This window comes from Vidua macroura, chromosome 2 (genome assembly GCF_024509145.1).
Source record: "Vidua macroura isolate BioBank_ID:100142 chromosome 2, ASM2450914v1, whole genome shotgun sequence".
Classification (NCBI taxonomy): Eukaryota; Metazoa; Chordata; class Aves; order Passeriformes; family Viduidae; genus Vidua; species Vidua macroura.
The window spans coordinates 56,849,849-56,868,454 of NC_071572.1; the positions used below are offsets into that span (position 1 = coordinate 56,849,849).

The 18,606-nt window shown below is 34.9% G+C and overlaps 1 protein-coding gene across 6 annotated transcripts in view; it reads left to right on the top strand.

Annotated features, from left to right (window-relative positions):
- Positions 1-18,606, top strand: part of DIAPH3 (diaphanous related formin 3) — a 202,236-nt gene that overhangs the window by 83,848 nt on the left and 99,782 nt on the right. For 5 of the 6 annotated variants that reach the window (XM_053971172.1, XM_053971173.1, XM_053971174.1 and 2 more), the window contains 3 exons: positions 2,317-2,412; positions 3,343-3,437; positions 9,742-9,843. In XM_053971172.1, coding sequence (XP_053827147.1) covers positions 2,317-2,412; positions 3,343-3,437; positions 9,742-9,843 — 293 coding nt within the window. The remainder of the gene's footprint in view (positions 1-2,316; positions 2,413-3,342; positions 3,438-9,741; positions 9,844-18,606) is intronic. The other variant, XM_053971175.1, reaches the window with a different exon arrangement.

Genomic DNA, 18,606 nt, shown 5'->3' on the forward strand with positions numbered 1-18,606 from the left:
CCAGTTTGAGGCTGTCAGGGCACGTTTAAGCAAATTAGTAAATTTAGTTAATTTAACTATTTTTATTGTGACTACAAAAAAACTTATTTTGTTTCTTGTAAAGTTCCAAGGTAGCCATAAAACATTTTACTGTATTTTCATTAAGACATGAAAATTGCTTGGAACCTGTGCTACAGGAATGTACAGGTCTTCTAGGAGAATCTGCAATTCTAGCATTGATAAGACTTTGAGGCAACTCAAAAGTCAAGTTTTTAAGAGTCAGTGTTTTCAGTGTGTAGTTGAAGAAGTAAAGAAATTTGAGAGGTCTGTTAAAGTGTTTAACTGCAAGAGAAAACAGTCATGTGATTCTGGGATCTGCAGCCCCTTGACATACCCTTATGGGTTCAGTAAGGGCTCTTCTTCAAGCATAATCAGAAAAAGTGAACCTTTAGTGCTAACCTTTTTATCTAGTAGCATTAATGTCATTTGGAACCTTGGCTATAGAGTTCTCACATTGGTGATGAAAACCTACTTTTGCTTTCACATGTGTAGTAAGCAGGGTGTGTAGTTTTTCCTGGTACAGGAGACTGCTAACCATTCTGTTCAATGTTCTAAAAGAAATTCAAAGCCAAGTGAATATTGTGGTTACACTGGAAACAGAAAAAGAGGAAGATTGTGGCTTTGTAACCCATTTTCCAGGACCCTGGTTATCAGTCCTTCCAAGGACTGCTTTATGTCTTAGCTTAGTGATTTCATTTTTGCAGAATACAGGTTCTTTTCTGCACTGCGGCATGTTCTCAGGAACATTGTACTGCCTAGCAGAGTATTAAAAGTGATTTAGGAGATGATTCAAATTTCTGTCTCCACCTACTCGGAAGGGACTTGAATCTGGTTCCTTCAATCCCTCTGTGAGGTCTTGAATTCTTTATCTCTTTGGTTGTATCTTAGACTACAAAGATCAAAGACCTCAAGAGGTCATTTAGTCTGTGTCCAAATCCTTGGCAAAAATTATCATGCTTTGGAAAACATTTTTTTAGAATGATGTAGCTCTTAAATATCTTTCTTAACATTTTTGGAATTAATTTCAGCTTAGGGAAATCCTCTTGATAATTCATGCTTATGTCTAGTTTTGTCAAGGATCATCACTAAGCTAGAAATTTTAATCCTATGTCTCCTTGACAGGATTTCTCATCTATACCTATCTCATTCAGAAGGCAGTAGCATGTTACATTATTGTAGCATATTTTCTTCTCTCAAATATTTGAAGCATGTATAGCTTAATTTGGAGCAATCATACTGTAAAAGCTTGTTACTAATTTCATTTGTGAAATAGTATACAGAATTAGATAAACAGTAGCAATATATTTGGTAAATAGCATTTGACAGTGAAGATGTGTGCTGGGGGGAAGAAGAAGGAAAAGTTTAAAAAAAGAGTATTTTTATTATGTATTATTGTAAAATAATACAATACCAGATCATATTTAAGGAAAGATTTGTGTGGTTTTCACTTTTTAGTTTGTTTGCATAATAATTCATCTAATACTTTATCAACCCTGTGTTGTTATTTTAAGTGAAATTCTTATGACAGTGTGTGACTAATGAAAAATAAATTCAGCTTACACTATGTGTTTGGGAGATCCTATTTGTATTAATTATTTTCTATTTGTGTGAATTATTAAAAGAAAGAATAAGCCAAAATCTCCAACAATGTTAATATATGTTTATACAATCACTTTTTCTTTGTGGTATTTTGTAATAATGTGATTACATCATACATTTAAAAATACATCTTTTTGAGAGGGGCAGGAAAATAGATATATGTATATACCTATAAGCTATATAGGTATATAATAACTCAGCTATATTCTAAGTTAATTTTTCAATAAGCTGGTGATCTTGGATAATTTTGGTGCATATAGTTAGACAAAAGCAATCACAAAAATAGATGTCTCAGTGTTGAGATATATTGCATGTTTTTTAAGATTTGTTATTGTTAAAATCCACTTCATAATCCTAGCCTGGCCAGGGTAATTGGAGCATGTTGCATGGTATTTTAACATGACTGAATTTGTACAATTAACATTAGCATGTTTATTCAGGCCCTGTATATTAAAAAAAAAATCTAGAAGGCCAACAAGCTGACAAATTTTACTGAAGAGCAAAAGTTTTGGAATACAAGCACTACATGCAAAACTTCTCAAATTTTTGTCTGTGTGTTTTATGATCTTTTCTCTGTGCATTGACTATGTTTGATAGCAAATATGCTTTCTGAATTCATGAATGTTTCCTCTAAATATTAAGAATTAACCATGATTGTATTTATGAATAATTTGGCAGTAAAAAGAGAGGAGGAGGATTTTGAAGAAAAGAAATCCATTAAGAAACGAATCAAAGAATTAAAAGTTTTGGATCCTAAGATTGCACAGAATCTGTGTAAGTAGCTTCTGTTGGTTATTTTTTTTCCTCGGAGTGATGTATAAATGTTCCATAAAAATGCCTTTCTCTCTTGTGTGATTGCCTGGTAACCATTTCTTGTTTAAAACATGTTTTAATATGTGCATATTGTTTTTAAGCACAAAGGTGAGTTTACACAACTGAAACACTTAAAAAGACCCGAGAAGTAGGTAAGGATTATTCCTTGTTCAAGACTGTATGTATTGAAGTGCAAGCATACAGCTATGTATCTAATCCATCTGTATTTCAATATATTCATCAAGGAATACTGGATGCCCCCTCCCCCTGCATGTCCCCCTTGTCAACAAAAGGATGAAAATGCCTGCAGCATGTCTACCCATCTCATGAACTTTGTAGAAACTAGGCCGTACTTGGTATTATGGAATAATATGCAAACAAAGAAAATAAAGTTTTGATGGAGAGGAGTTCTAGGAAGAACAGGTTCCTAAATGCCAGCAGAGATTAAATAAGAAATAACTGTATTATGGTGACTAAATAAAGACTGCTTATCAGAACATTTAACAAAATGTTCTGTTTCTGTGGTTTGGTTTTGATTTGTCATGGTGCTTCTTTAAGAGAAGGCTCTGACAAGACTATTGAAAAAATTACAATTGTCACCTTAGCACAAAATACTGTAATAGAAGTGATTCTTCTGCAGAGTAGATTTGTCTCTATGGAAGTCTTCTGTGATGCTGGATGTTGTATATAACAAATGGATATGGAGAAGGCTGGAATTGAAAGAGAATAGTAATTAAAAATACATTAAAAATTGTTATCTCTTACCTATATTATTTGGCATAGTGTTTGTTAATCTGGAGATGCTATGACCTCTTTTGCTGCTGTTTTTTAAATAGAAGCAAGATAGTTCTTGTCTTGCTTTCTTCATTATTTGTGGAATCTTTGTTTTAGCAATTTTCCTTGGATCTTTCCGAGTGCCTTATGAAGAGATCAAAATGTTGATATTGGAAGTAGATGAAACACAGCTCTCAGAGTCCATGATTCAGGTAACAAAAATAACTGGCATTTAAAATCCCAGTATTTCAAGAGAAGCTTCTCAGTAAATAGAAACCCATAGCTAAAAACACCTCTTAATGTAAACTTTTGGTTAATAATTAACTACAAGAATGTTCTTTTCCTGTGACTGGTAATTTTTTTTTAAATTTCTAATGCTAATACATTTATGAAAGCAGCTTATGTTGTTTTTGAGTTAACTTTCTTCACAGTGGCTGATACGGGGTTTTGTTTGCATTTGTGCTGAACACAGGGTTGATAATACAGAGATGTTTTTGTTACTGCTGAGCAGGGCTTACACAGCGCCAAGGCTTTTTCTGCTGTTTGTATTGCCACGCTGGCAAGGGGGCTGGGTGTGTAAGGGAGGTTGGGAGGGGGCACAGCCAGGACAGGTGACCCCAGATGACCAAGATGACATTCCAGACCATATGACATAATGCTCAGTATGTAAAGAAGGGGGAAGAAGAAAGAAGGGAGATGGAGTGGTGTTGTTTGTCTTTTCAAGTCACCATGACATGTGATGGGGCCCTGCTCTCCTGAAGATGGCAGAAAACACCTCCCAGCCCATGGGAACCAGTGAATTAATTCCTTCCTTTGCTTTATTTGTGTGCACGGTTTTATCTCATCCTATGAGTTTTCTGACTTTTATGCTTCCAATCTCTTCCTGATCCCACTGCGGGGAGAGTGAGTGAATGGCTGCTTGGGGCTTGGTTGCTGGATGGGATTAAACTATGACACAGCTGAATTTCTATTCTCAATTTTCCATACTGTCCACACCTAAATAGAGACTTTTTCTTGGGTACATATAATGTTTTGTTTCTTCCCTACTTACCAGATTTTTCTTTGCTTTGTTTTAGCTCTGTCTTATCTGCACAAATCTCTGTTTTGGTTGTTTGGTTTGTGGGTTTTTTCTGTTTGTTATAGCTGGACCAATCCAGTATCTTGCCCTAGGGCATTTACAGCATTCACCACTTCTCTTCCATGGAGTTTATTTAGGTAGTGTCTTCTCTTTCAATATTATTTTTTTATAACACAAGGTCAGTATGACTTTATGTGAAGCCAAAAGAAACTGAAAGTTCTTCTACATACAGTGATATTTAAGGGTTGAAAACCTGAAGAATTTAATTAAATAAACACAAATGAATAATTTTAGAACCATGGGAAAAATAATTTGGAAGGAGTGTCTTGAAGTCATTTGAGCCAAGGCTCTGCTCAAAGCCAGGTCAACTAGAGCCGTTTGATCAGGGCCTTTTCCATCCGATTTTTAGTATCTCCAAGTCAGGAGACCCAATAGGCTTTCTGGACACCTTTTCCAGTGTTGAACACTTGTAGTAGAAGATGTTTCTTTGTTAATCTAACTGGAATCTTTATTGTGATAACTTGTGACCTGGATCTTCTATTGCAGAACACTAAGAAGAGCTTAATTACACCTTCTTTGTACCATTTAGTTGGGTATCTGCACACATTAAGGGCCCATGAGGCTTGTTTTCCTAGAGTTCAACAAAGTGACTTCTCTCAGTCTGTCCTTGCCTGTCAGGTGCCATAATCTTGAGTCATCTTGATGAGCATCAGTAAATTTGAAAATGTCTGTCTTTAGAAAAATTATCTGTTTTGGACAGGACTCTGGCATACTGTGATGAACTTCAAATTATTTCCGTTATGGCTTATAAATGTCAAAACATAAAATATCAATAATTGATAATTACTGTCCATCTACTAGTAATGTAGTATAGGTTTTAGATAGCTAATCTCTTCAGCATACTTTAAAGTGTGTTACAGACATGGGTACCACTCCCTACTGAAACATGAAAGAAAGTTGAAGGCAGATTGGTTTTTTAGAAACATACTCTTTTTGCAGGAATGTTGATTAGGTAAAACAAGTACAGGTATCAGGGTCATAAAATCAGTTGTTACATTAAGGCTCACTGAAATTCAGGTGTGGCTTGCACTGCAGCACATAAGAACTTGTATTCGGATGTCAAAACGAGACAAATCTGTATATCTGTGTTTTTCCTCCTAAATGAATTTCCACCATATCGGAATATCAAAAGAACATCTTATCTTATTGCACAGGAGGCTGTGCAATGCTCAGCATGCCCTTTTTCTTCCTGCATGCAGTTTTGCCCTCACTTCATATGACTTGGATTTCGAAGGTGTTCAATCTCTCTTCAGCTATCTGGACTTCACTTTCCCTTCTTCACTGCAGAATGAGATGTTTCTCTTAAATATTTGAAGGAGCAAGCATGAACCATGATCTCCAGTAACAGTATATATAATCATTGTATAATTCTCATTCATTTGTTCAATGATGCAGTTAATATTGGCACTAAAACTATTACTTAAAGGTTATTAGGATGAACATAGTTTACACTTCTAAAATGTTTTTTTAGTCTAATTTGCACTTAGATCGCTTTTTCAAGGTTTTCTTCATGCTCAATAGCAGCATGATGTCTATCTTTATTTTATTTTATTCGGTATAATAGTAGAAATTCTCTGTGGTAGCATGAAAAACTGAGAGATGGAATATGCTCTGCTGTTATGTTCAGGTTAAACTCTGCCTCAGATAGTTCATGCTTGCTCTAAGACTCTCTCATGCTATATGATCTTAGCACTGTTTTTCAATGTTTAACATTTAGCTTGTTAGAAAAATTAGGTCCTCAACAACTAAATGAAGCAACCTGTATAAGTAAGTACTGTAAATCAAAAATATGAAAAACTGTCATTTTGATAATTTCTATGTGTGCTATCTAAAGAAGGAAAAATTTATTTTTGCATTTAGACTCTGGGAAAGAAAATCATCAAACCATTGACGGATAGTGAATTAATGGCATACTTCTGTGGGAAGATGCAGTAATCTAAGATATTTTGGATATTTTTTTTGCTTTCATATCACTATTTTTAATTGCTTCTGTGAACTATTATTTTCATTATAATTGTATATGCCTTTTGATAAAGAATGCCTAATGTTCAATATATTTAGAACATCTAACACACCCTAACCCCACTGGAGCTTTGGAGTAGGCATGGCTAACAATATAATAGGATATAACTTTTTGACACTATGCTGATAATCTTGTGGCTCTATTAATTGGTATTGGCATTAAAGTATGTTGAAAGTCAGTGTATACAGTAACCTCTCTATGTAGTTGGCATCAAAATTGAGTCCAAAGTGATTTTGACAGTGGTTGAGCCCTTGTGTGTTTGCTTTTGGAGGGGAGTGAACAATTTTATTTAAGAAAAGGGTAAGAGAATATGAAAAGCCAAAAGTGAGCAATTGTATCCTACAAGAGTACAGTGATACTAGCAGCTGCTGTGATTGTGTAAAAGTCAGTGGAATGTAATACAAGTGATCATGTGCACGATATCTGTATAAACACAGTCATATAAATCACTCAAGAATATAGACTGCATTTTTTTGGCAAGTGATTAATCCCTTGAAGACCTAAATCAAGTGGAAAATTCAGTAGAACTTAGTCTTCAAATTTAATTTGCAAATTTGGATGTAATAATATTTATCAAATGGGTTCATCCAAATTGCTTGTTTCTGGGTAAAATAACCCTATAATAACTTTGAAACTGAGTTTGAACTTGAAAAAGGACTTAAGACACCCATCCTTCTTTGAAAGTGGTAGAACAATGTGCCTCATTGCTTCATAAAGTTGGTATCCACCTTCATATATACTTAGGTACTAAATAACTTTAAATATCCAGCTGTATGGCTCTATTTCTACCTTCAAAATCCTTTTCAATAATGCATTATGACCATGCTATGAAAATGTGTTCCATGTATTTTGTCATTCTGAGAAGAGGGAAAGCATACATAGGTTTGCAACCATATAGCTAATCTTCTTCATTCATATAAGTTACCTTAGACAGTATGGTACTTCTCCTTTCAGGAATTTCTTGCTTTCAGCAGATTTTTTTGTTTATCTGTAACTGTTATGTTCAGTGGGTCCTAATATCACTTTTTCTGAAGTTGGAAATTTGTTCTTAATCCAGCTCTTGTTATGCTTAAGAAATAAAATGTGTTTTCTCTCCATCTGACTCCATCCCCCTCCCTCCACCCCACTTCAGTTAGAAATTACATCTAGTGCTTAAAAATATAAAAACTCCAAGTCATGTTGTAATCCAAAAACTCAATGACTAATTATTGAAATGTTTCCCGTGACTTAGTCAAAATTCTTTCTCCTGCTTATTCCTTGTTTGATATTCAAAATGTGTTTCATCTGTAGCTGTTCAAAAGCTTTATCTGAATACCATAAAAGCTGCTTTGATATCAGCTGCTCCTTCTGTTTTGGTTGCTTTTCTTTTTTTATTCTGATGCTCAATATTGAAAATATTCACCTAACACTTGACTGTTTTTGGTTTTTGCAAGTTTTGTGGCCAGTTTTTCTTCATATGAAAACTATTTCTGCAACAAACAATAACATTTTCATTTCAGTAAATATTAAGGAATTGTATTATATTTAGAGCTGTTTATGGGAATGTTGGATATCAAAAAAAGAAATAGGAGTGTTGTGAATTTCTAATTTAAAATGTATATTTTTACACTTTGTACTTTTTCATTTTTGCTCAGTGCTACTGATTTAGTGCCAGACATCTTCATCCATAATTAATAAATGTAGTCTGTTCTACAGAAATATTTTCCAGATGTAAGAGTGGTAAGGATATATATGACTGCTGTTCAACTAAAATTCAGTTTGACCATATCCAAATCAAGCTCCTTAAAATTTAAGTTTACATTATTGTTTTAAGCATCATCGTTCATGTGTTTTTAATACTTTTGTCTTTTCTTACCAAAATCCTCATTTGAGCATGGACATTCTGTTGAATCAGTCTATTGATTTAGGGATATTTTTCAGCTACTACTTAAAAGAGTAGGAAACTAAAGTAAGCATTCTTCTTAAACTAAAGAAGTATGTTAACCAAAGCATAGGTACGACTTTTTATCTGTCTGGCTGCAGAGAGGTAATTTTTATATCTTAACTGGCTGAATTTCCTGTAAAAGAAGGGACTAGGATCTTTAGTGTGTAAAATGAGGGTTTTTTTAAGACTTTCAGATGGAGATTCTGTTCTCTAACTGAAACAAATTTTTTTTTTTGCTCATTGTATATCACCAAAGCTATTTACTTGAAAGGTAATAAAACAAATGTTGGCAACCAAAATGTCTGCCTTTTCTATCAAGTAATGGGGAAGTGGTGGAGTTGGTCTTGTTTCTTTCTTGAAAAATGGTAATAGGTGGTGGGATGTCTGTGTATCCTAGACTGCCTTAAGTGTTAATAGGATTGAATCTTCAGTTCAGGAAAGTGATCTTACCAGTATACCAGGGAGTGTTTTAAGAAAGGAAAATATCTCTTGTATTTTTCTCACTGTGACAGCTTTACCCATGTGTAACCAGAAGCACAAGAGTCATAATCTGAGAGGCACAGCAGGTCGTAGGGACTCTGGCTATTGCCTACTAGCTGTAGCAGTCATCTTGAGAAAGGACAGAACTGAGCTACTGACTCAAATTTTATATAATTAAGTGTGTGAGAAACTTTCTATTTCCAGAATATCCAAGAAGCCAATTTTAGCCAGCCTAGCAGAAGCTAATTAGAATGGTGTTCAGGTGCCCAAATGTGAGTGTCTTTATGTAGATAATATATGTCTAAATGTTCAGGAAACTCCAGGGAGTCAGAGGATTCTTCAGATGAATAGATAAAGGTGAAATCTTTGATTCCCTTACCTGTAAGACATTCACTTTATATGTGTCCAACCTCCCCATATTGACTACTGAATTCAGCTGAAGCTGAATCTCACTTCTGATTTACTACTTCTAGCAAGTTTTCACGCTAAATAGTAGTGTAAGTAAGTAAGTGTAATGCATTTAAACTTTTGTTTTGAAATGTTTGAAAATTAATTATTCTTTTTCAAAATACTTTTCATCTAGCATTAGTAATTCTTGCCAGCCTTTCGATGGTTATGTTATACTTAAAGTTCCTGTTCTGTTTCTGTTTACTTTGAAGTGTTCTGTTTCCATCATGCCTATCAAGCATATTCTTTCTTTAAAAACAATTTTAAAAAAATTCCTATGGAAGTGTGTAGGATCCGTGTCAGGTGCTGGCAGTATTGCATTGCTTATCTTTGACATTCTCAGTTACTTTAATTTGTGTGTTACTATGTACATTCTACTGTCTTCAGGGAAGAGGGTTGTCTTTGGAGTGTATGGCAATAATACATATGTAAACCCATTTGTTTACAATAATAGAAGCAACATTGAATCTGTGATTTCTGAGGCTATTTTATTTTCCTTTATAGAATTTAATAAAACACCTCCCTGAACAAGAGCAATTGAATGCATTGTCCAAGTTCAAGAACGAGTATAATAATTTGTCTGAGCCAGAGCAGTTTGGTGTTGTGGTGAGTTGTGTTTTATTATCACTTTTTTTTTTCTTTTCTTTTTTTTTTTTTTTCCTTTGTCCTTTCTGGAAATACAGTTTTAATGTAATATTATAGAAAAAAGAGACAGTTGCTTCTTCCAAAAAGTGAAGGGGTTCCAGACCAGGAGAAGAGTACAGGTGCTGCCATTCAATTGGACTTTTGTTGACTTATTCATGGATGTGAAAGGCTTGATTATTGAAATATTACTTCTGGAATGATTTTGGATTCTCTTTGTTTAAAAAAGTTATTTTGTTTTCCAAAAGAAACCAAACCAAAACCATAAAAACTTCTGTATTTTCTGTGGCAAAGTTTCACTGGGAAATACAGAGCTCTTTTTGAATTTTCATAGCTAAAATAGTTTGGCCTTACTTTTGGTTGCATTAATAAATCCTAACTTTTTTTACTGAGGTTTTCTACACTTACGTTTTTCTTTCTATTCTACACGTAAATGAGAAGAAAATAATGTCATAGTGGTCATGGTGACCTATTCTGCCTCCTGCTGCCTGTGTTTTATACCATGTTCTATAAAGAGTACCCCTAATCACTTTTTCCCTTCCCTCTGGAAAGATATGTTTGTAATATCTTCCAGGTTGAATTCACAAAGGAAGACTGGAAGCAAAAAAAAGAAAATGCTAGTTCAGAGCTGGCAGTTGATGCTTTTTGTGGAAATACAGTTTGCATCTTAATTTCTGTATAGCTCATAATTCATAGTTGGTAATTACTTCATCCAGACAAACTCAGAATAATGCTATGTAGTTTCCTGGAGCATATATCTGTACAAGTCTTTGATTTTTCTTTTTGATTCCTGGAGTTTCAACCTAAGGTGGTTATTGCTAAGATTATCTTATCTGAGGGAATTTCCCATGAGGGAATAATACTTATTCAGTTAGATGGAACTGTCAGTTGATGAGAAGAGCTAGACCAGTAACAATGTAGGTAGAGTTTTGCTGCATCTGGCCCAACTTTTCTGATAAATTTGTCTTTAAAAGTTGAGGCAATGTGATAACTCAGAAAAATAAAATAAATGGACAAAATCATAAAAGTTCTTGTATCTCAAAAATTTCTGGAGCTTCTTTTCTGAAGGAACAACCAGATTCCCACTGAAAAGTGCAAGTCCTTGCTTTTCCTGTTTTTCTATGCAAAACATTAAAAAACAAAGTCCACAAACAAGACCAAACCCCATCATCAAGAACAGTTTCTGTCGTGTCACAGCTTCTATGCATGTAGTAGAGAGGATTTGGGAGAAGAAGCAAGTATGTTTATTACATGAAACATTTTTCATTTCTGTTCCAATGGGAGAAAATTTGAATAAGTCACTTTTTTTACTCTGAATATGGAATCCTATCCATTTACTTTTCATCAAAGTTCTTCAAGCTCCATCTGGGTCTCCTGTATCTTTTCTTTTATTGCTGTACATGGAGCGGGCTGAGAAATTCTTCTCATTTCTTAGGAAGCCATTGTTGATGCTAATGTGAATCTTCACATTATTGCTGGTTTTGTTGGTTTTGTTTATTTTTCCTTAAAAATTTTGGTTTATGCTTTAATTTTTGCTGTCTGTTTTAAATGAGGAGAATCAAACTTGAATACAAAATGCAGGACTTGAAGTCTTTTAGATGAGTAGTATTTTATAGTTACATTTTTTTTTGAGAATTAGGAGATTCCATGTTAATTTGCTCTGATGTTGTAATTAAAGGAACAATTAAACTATTTGATTCCTAAGGAAGAATCTAAATAAATGGCTAATTACTACTTGTGTAATAAAATTATTTTTCATCATGGAAACCCGTTATCTTTCAGGCTTTGAATTGAAGGTCAAGATTTGATATTCTGAAACAAACAGCAAGACACTTAGTGAGATATTGCCTGGCTGTGACTGTTACAGTATTGTATGTTTCAAGCAAGGTTAATTAACTTTTGTTGTTGGCTTAAAGACCTTGAGGGCATGATTCTAAACAGTTCAGATTTCCTTCATGAGTGCTACTTGTGGTTTTGGGATTTTGTTTCGGTTTTTGTCTTATGGTTGTGAGGATTTGTTTTCTTTGAATTGACACTATGAGTTGCTTTTGTGGTTTCTGCCTTCTCTTTTTTAAGTTATTTATCATTTTTATATTTTCTGTTCATTCAGCAGTAAGTATAAAATAAATCCTTTATGGCCCTTATCTTTTCTTCCAGACTTTGGGTTTTCTTTAGATAAACTACTTTATTTACTGCTAGGTTCTTTCTTTCACTTACTCCAGGCTGATGTCTCAGAGCACAGATGTAATCACCTATTATTGTGGAGCTTTGTTTTTGGTTTAGGGTTGTGGGGTTTTTTGGGGGGTGGGAGTGGGACAGGGAGGGGCTTGTACAGATTCATTAGCTATTTCATGACAATTACATTAATTCTGTTCATATTACTAAAAATTTAGTTTACTATTGTTACCTTAACTTGATGTTATATTGAATGTTGTATTTCCTTGCTCAAATTCATGATGAGGTATGCTTGTGCTTGATGAAAAATAAATTCTCAATTGCATTTTGTTTTACCATATTTCTTGTTTTGTACTTGGTTATACTTACTGCAGTAAACTTTCTCCGAAACTTCTTTAACCTTCATATTATTTTCTTGGTGGTTTCATTGATTACCACAGAATCACGGAGTATTCTCAGTTGGAAAGGATTCACAAGGATCATTGACTTCAGCTCTTAAGGACATAGCCCATATGGGGTTCAAACCCACAACCTTGTCTTTACTAGCACTATGCTGAATCTTGACTAAAACTTGATAATGATGAAGATTATCTTTGTGCAATATGAAACCCACTGGAGATGAATGAGGTTTCATCTATATGTTCATCTTGGTAACTGTTGAGAGAAGGTTGTATTTTGGAGTTTTTTACATTTTTTACCTGTTTTTTTTTTTTTTCCAATAGACAGTATAAATATTTTGTTGCTTTAGGACTTTCAGCAATGTTGATTTGTTTTGCAGGTAGTTCTTTCCTACTAAGAAAAAAGCATTGTTTTAGAGGATATTTTTTCCTAATTTTTGGTGTAGTGTCTGTCATTATATCAAAAAATATTTAAGGAGTAGATAATTTAGTAAATGTTAATCTAATTTATTTTCAGTGAAGTTGATGAAGTTAGATTTATTGATTATGACTGATACTTTGAGTCCAGTAATCTGTTTAATGGATTTTTGCTGAACTATTACCATACCACTGGTCAATATCTTATTCATAAGGAAGTTGACACAAGCATCTTCCAGCTGTTCCGAACTTGAATATTCTGAATTCTTATAGAATTCCATTCTATACACTTGTTTATTTACAGTGCCTGTGATTCACTTGTTTATGATTTGATGTACACTTGTTTATTTTACAGTGCCTGTGATTCTTTGTGGTGTAAAATAGTCCTAGACCATTTGAAATTTATTAGATGTTTTGATATCCATAAATGCAATTCCATTTAAGAAATCACAGTTTTGATGCTCATTATCAGGCATCCCTGTGCCTCTAGGTCTGGCATTTCAGGGCATTTATTGAGGCACAGAGGTGCATGGCAGTGTTTAGTCCCACATCAGATGGTTCTAGCTCTTTGCTGCACCTCCCCTCAGTGTCCTGTAACTGTAGTTCCCCAGCTTTACAACACCACACATCCACCTCTTCTCCCTCTCCTGCCCACACAGCAGTGCTAAGGCTTCAGGCCTACTCAATGCCAATGTATTTTAACTGTTTGTTTCACTTGGAACCATTCCAAAAAGTAGTTCTGAATTGAAAATGCTGCATGCATATATCTGAATCCAGTAGTAAATTCCAGCATGAGACAACTGGAACAGGTTGCCCAGAGAATGTGGATGCCCCATCCCTGGAAATTTTTCAAAGGTAGGTTGAATGAGGCTCAGAGCAACCTGGTCTGGTGTAAGGTGTCCCTACCCATGGCAGGGGAGTTGAAACTAGATGATTTTTAAGATTCCTTCCAACACAAAAGTTTCTATGATTTTATGTAGCCTCATCAGTGCCTGTAATCTTTAGTGGTATTAAATGGTCGTGGTCCATATTAAATTTATTATAAGACTTGAAATCTATAAATGCAATTCCATTTAAGAAATCAAAGTTTTGATGTTGTTTATAAACACTTCTAATGCAAAAAGTTTCTAATGCTTGACAGGATGCTATTAGTAGACATTTGACCTCAGGTGTAGGCAAGTGTACTAGCATTCTTACATATAAGAACTGTCTCAAGAGCCACATGTGATAGCTCCTGCTGTCTTTCTTTTCTGGTAATCTGAGACATTTGGAAAGATGTTCCCATATTGTCTGATAGTAAAAAAAAAGGAAACAGATTTTTCCTTGATCACTTATATTTGCTCAAAGATAAAATTGAGGGAATTACAAAATATTGTTTCAGAAATAATTAATGTTCAGACCTTGTGAAATTCACTGACAGCTAACCCAAATAGAATTTGGCAAGCAATCCTCATGTGGCTTCACAGCTTGTTCACTGATGGATGTGTTTTTAATGAGTTCGTACCAAAGGAAAAGATTTCACTAGAGTAAATTGAAGATTAGAGTGAGGCCTGATGAAGGCTAGTTTGTCTTAAATAATTCAGCAGACGCTTAAATTGATCAATTCCATATTCAGCTGATAGTTTCACCTGTATGTTCTCATTGAGGATAACTCAAAATGTATTAATGTTTTTTCACTGTTGTCTGGAAAATATACTATCACTGCTTCTGCAGAGGCGTACTCTGCCTTTCTTAATACTTGATGCTTGGACACAGCCATACCTACTGACATTTCACTCTGTTTAAAATTCTGAAGTACTGAAGTGCATCTGGGCTGTGAGATATTTTGATTGTGTTAATTTCTATCTGCAAACCTTATCTTCTGTGTCTTCTAGATGTCATGTGACAAGGCTGCTCTGCCTTGTCAGTGTTCTCTATCAGTATTTCCAGCCTTTCCAGGAGTGTTGCCAAAAATTAACTTTCTATTATATGCCATCTGCGAGAGTTAAAAAGTCTTTATGATAGATTGCAGTCAAGTTACCTATGCTGTTGCGAAGGAGAACATCCTTAACTCCTGTAATATGGACGTATTTCAAACACTGAACCTAGGTAAGGGTGGAGAGCAAGGCTCCAGAAATACCTTCTGAAAATTGCCATCATTAATGATCTGCACTGATCTGACTATTTGCAATTGCCATTGGATTTGCTTATATTACTTCCTTTCCATCAGTGAAAGATTGTGATGCCATATTATAGATGAGACTCCTGTAAATGCTTCAGTACAAGCAGATCTTACTCTTATCTCTGTTTAGTTCTGGTAAAACCGTTTTGTGTAGTTAATCTAAAGAACAGTTTAAAACATTTTGTCTTACTGCCTGATATTAATTCAGATGGCTAAGTGGGTGCTTATTATTTGTTCTAGCCCACACACAGACTATCTCAGTTTTATTCTTGGCAGATTTTGCTATACCTTAAAAGCAGGAACGTTATTTCTCTGAAGGATCCCCATCTTTTGCTTTCAGCCATTCACTTTGCACATTCTGTCAAAAGCCTGTCCTGGATCTGATTTGACGTTTTTCTTCACTACTAATGTAAGCAACCCTCTAATATTCATGTCATGCTTTACACATCATAAGGAAGACACTTCTGTGTTGAGTAAGGACCATGATCCTGCTGTTTTGACTTAGCAAATTCAAGGATTTCTTGGAATTTATCCACCTAAATTGAGTTAGGTATCCAAATGACTGGCTAGTGTAGGGCAGCTATACTGAAAGAACCTTGAGGCTGATCAGTACTTATTAAATCCCTAGAGCCTGAAGTTAATATGCAGATATTTCACCTTTCCAGCTTCAGACGTTAGAGATCAGTGGAGCTCCAAGTGCTGAGCTCCAAGAACTGAGGAACTTTCTCCAAGTCATGCAAACTGTCTTCTGCAGTAGTTACTTATGTGACATGTCAGACTGTTTTTGCCACAGATTAACTGTGGTTCCAAATACACCAAATAACCATATGGAAAAAAATTACACAGTCATTACTGAATTTGCTATTGACAGGGCTACAGAATCTCTACAGTGGAGTGTTTTTTCCTTAGCAATACTGTCATGATCATAGACACATATCTTCCTTCTTAGGAAATTAACTGGGACACACCTTGTTGGGTCAGTAGAGAAAATGATACCAGATAGGAATGGTTGGAGGCCGGAAATTTTTGTAATGGGTCATGTCTGTCACATCAAAGACATCAGAATCAGCTGCTAGCTATGTAACATCAAATTCCACTTTTATGTGGGAATTGTTGTGATGGTTCAACCTGATGGGAAGTGCTAAACTTGCTGTCATGATTTTGAGACATTCTCATCCAGACCTTGATCTTGTGTCTTTATTACCTCTGTTTTGGGATATTCCTTATAGTAGACTTTTCATTAGGAGGTGGATTCCTAGTAGTAGCCAGACAGAAAATGAGACATTTATTTTCAAATCAGGTTGTTTGATCTGGAATACAGTTGCATCTGATTTAATTTTACATCTGATTTACTCCATTTGGTTTGATACTAAAATATTTTATTTTAAATTCCTCAATGACATCTGCCCTTGACTTCTGATGTTAATTTTTTTAATTCTGGTGTTAATTTTTGCTACCTGTATGGATTAGAGGTTTTACAGAGGATTTTTACCTATATTAAACTCTTGACTTGGCTTCCCACAAGGAAACCTTTTCAGTGTAGTAGCATCTGCTCCATATGTGTTTTTTTAATGAAAATAGGCTTTCAGACATCTGTTAGGCTGGCTAAAAATAGAAGAATTTGGGAAATTTGGACCCTTCCCTCTTGGAAGATTCCTTTTTAGGAAAATATCATTGTCTGGTTTCAACTTGGAGAAACAAAAGCTGTCTGCATTTCATACTGATCAATATGTCAGTACATCTAATTGTATTTTTTGGATAAGATAAAAGAAAAAGACCACTTTCTTTTCACAGAACTTATCTTCCTGTGAATTTCAGCACGAAGACTGTAAGCAGAGCTTATTTTGACAGCTGTGTTGTAGCCCCCATTGGCAATTCTGAGATATGCTCACTGACCTTGCTGGGCCATCTTTGTTGAACATAATGCAATCCAAAAGAGTACCAGGGATTTTCTGTGCTGTGAATCCGTGCACTGTCATCCACAAGACAAGAGAAGGCTGCCTGTGTACAGCTAGGAGGTAATTGATAGGTGTTGTCCCTGTGTCGCTTACAATATACTGCCTTCTATTCTGCTCTGAATATCCTTTAGGAAAATATTGGATTTGCAAGAAACTTAGTAGTTCAAGCTGTTTATAATTCAGGCTGGAGAAGCAGAGTAACAGGCCATGCTCTCCATCACTGCTAATAGGGCTGAAACGTCATTAGTTCAATTGTTTGCATGTATACACACACACACATATATATATATATATATATGTATATATATATGAACTCAATTTCTCTTAAGTAATTTTAATTTTATGTTGGCAGTTCTTGACTTTATTATAATTTCCTTGTGGAAAAAGAATATGTCAAAGGTGAAGAGGTACTATTTCCACATATACATAAAAACATTTCAACAAAAATACTGGTTTTTATTGTGAATTGACTTCCCATACTATGAAATAATATTTGATCTTTCCAGAAGATTCTGGAAATCTTTTTCACTGGAAATCATCTGCTGGTTTTCACTAAGATTTAGGCATATTGGCTGTCCTTTTCAAATTGATCAGGATGTTCCTTTATCTTCTTTAAACATGATAAAATATCTGTTAAGGTATCAGTCCTTTCCTATTTGATTTTTTCCTGCTTTTCAAGTGCCTGGATTTAAAGATAAGTATCAGGAATTCTCAATTTTTACCTCTGCACTCTTAGGAGTTCACTGATGCTGCAGAGGTGAAAGCCATACATTATCCACAGGGAATGGTGCTCTCTTTAGTCAGCTTGGCTGTAACTGTTATTTTACTTTTTGGATGAGAACATTTTCAGGTGGTCTGACAGTCTCAGCACCGTTGCTCCTTTTAAAGAAGGTATGAAACTGAAGCACTTGCAGTATTTTTTTCTATGAGCTTGTGACAGGAATGTGATCAAAATGCAGTGTCAGTGGAACTTCTGAGATGCTTTACTTGACATCAACAGAAAAGATAGTGAGAGTACACATATATCAGATTGCAGATTCTTGTAGTTGCCTTGTGATTTATGCTGTATTTGAGAAAAAAAACCTGTCTTTGCTGTTGGATGTGAGATCTCCGAGAGCTGCTACTGGGTTGCTCAACTCATGAGTCAGTTCCCATGTGGACTTGCTTGTAGTGAGACTCTTCTTGTGGACTATGACTTAAAAAGTAGTACAATTCATGGCCTGTACACTGAGTTCTCTGACATGTATAGGTTTCTAATTCAACTTCCTGTTTTAGTTATTTGGATTATTTGTTTTCAGAATTCCACTATCAAGACTGACTTAAACTTATGTTCTTATATGCTGATTATAAAAAAATACAGGGTGTTAACATAAGATGGTCAGCATTGCAGCACTTAAATTTAGCACCTCTTGTGGTAGGGTGTATGGGTTGAATTTTAAATATAACTGTGAACTACATGTCACAAAAAAAGCTATATGTTACTAAGGGAACTCTTCTCAATTATTGACTTAGCAAACAGGTAAAGGAATAATACCAACAACATGCATTGTGCATGGATTTCAGAGCATTTTCAACAACAATAATACTAGTAATAGCAGTCATAGCAATCCCAGTGGCA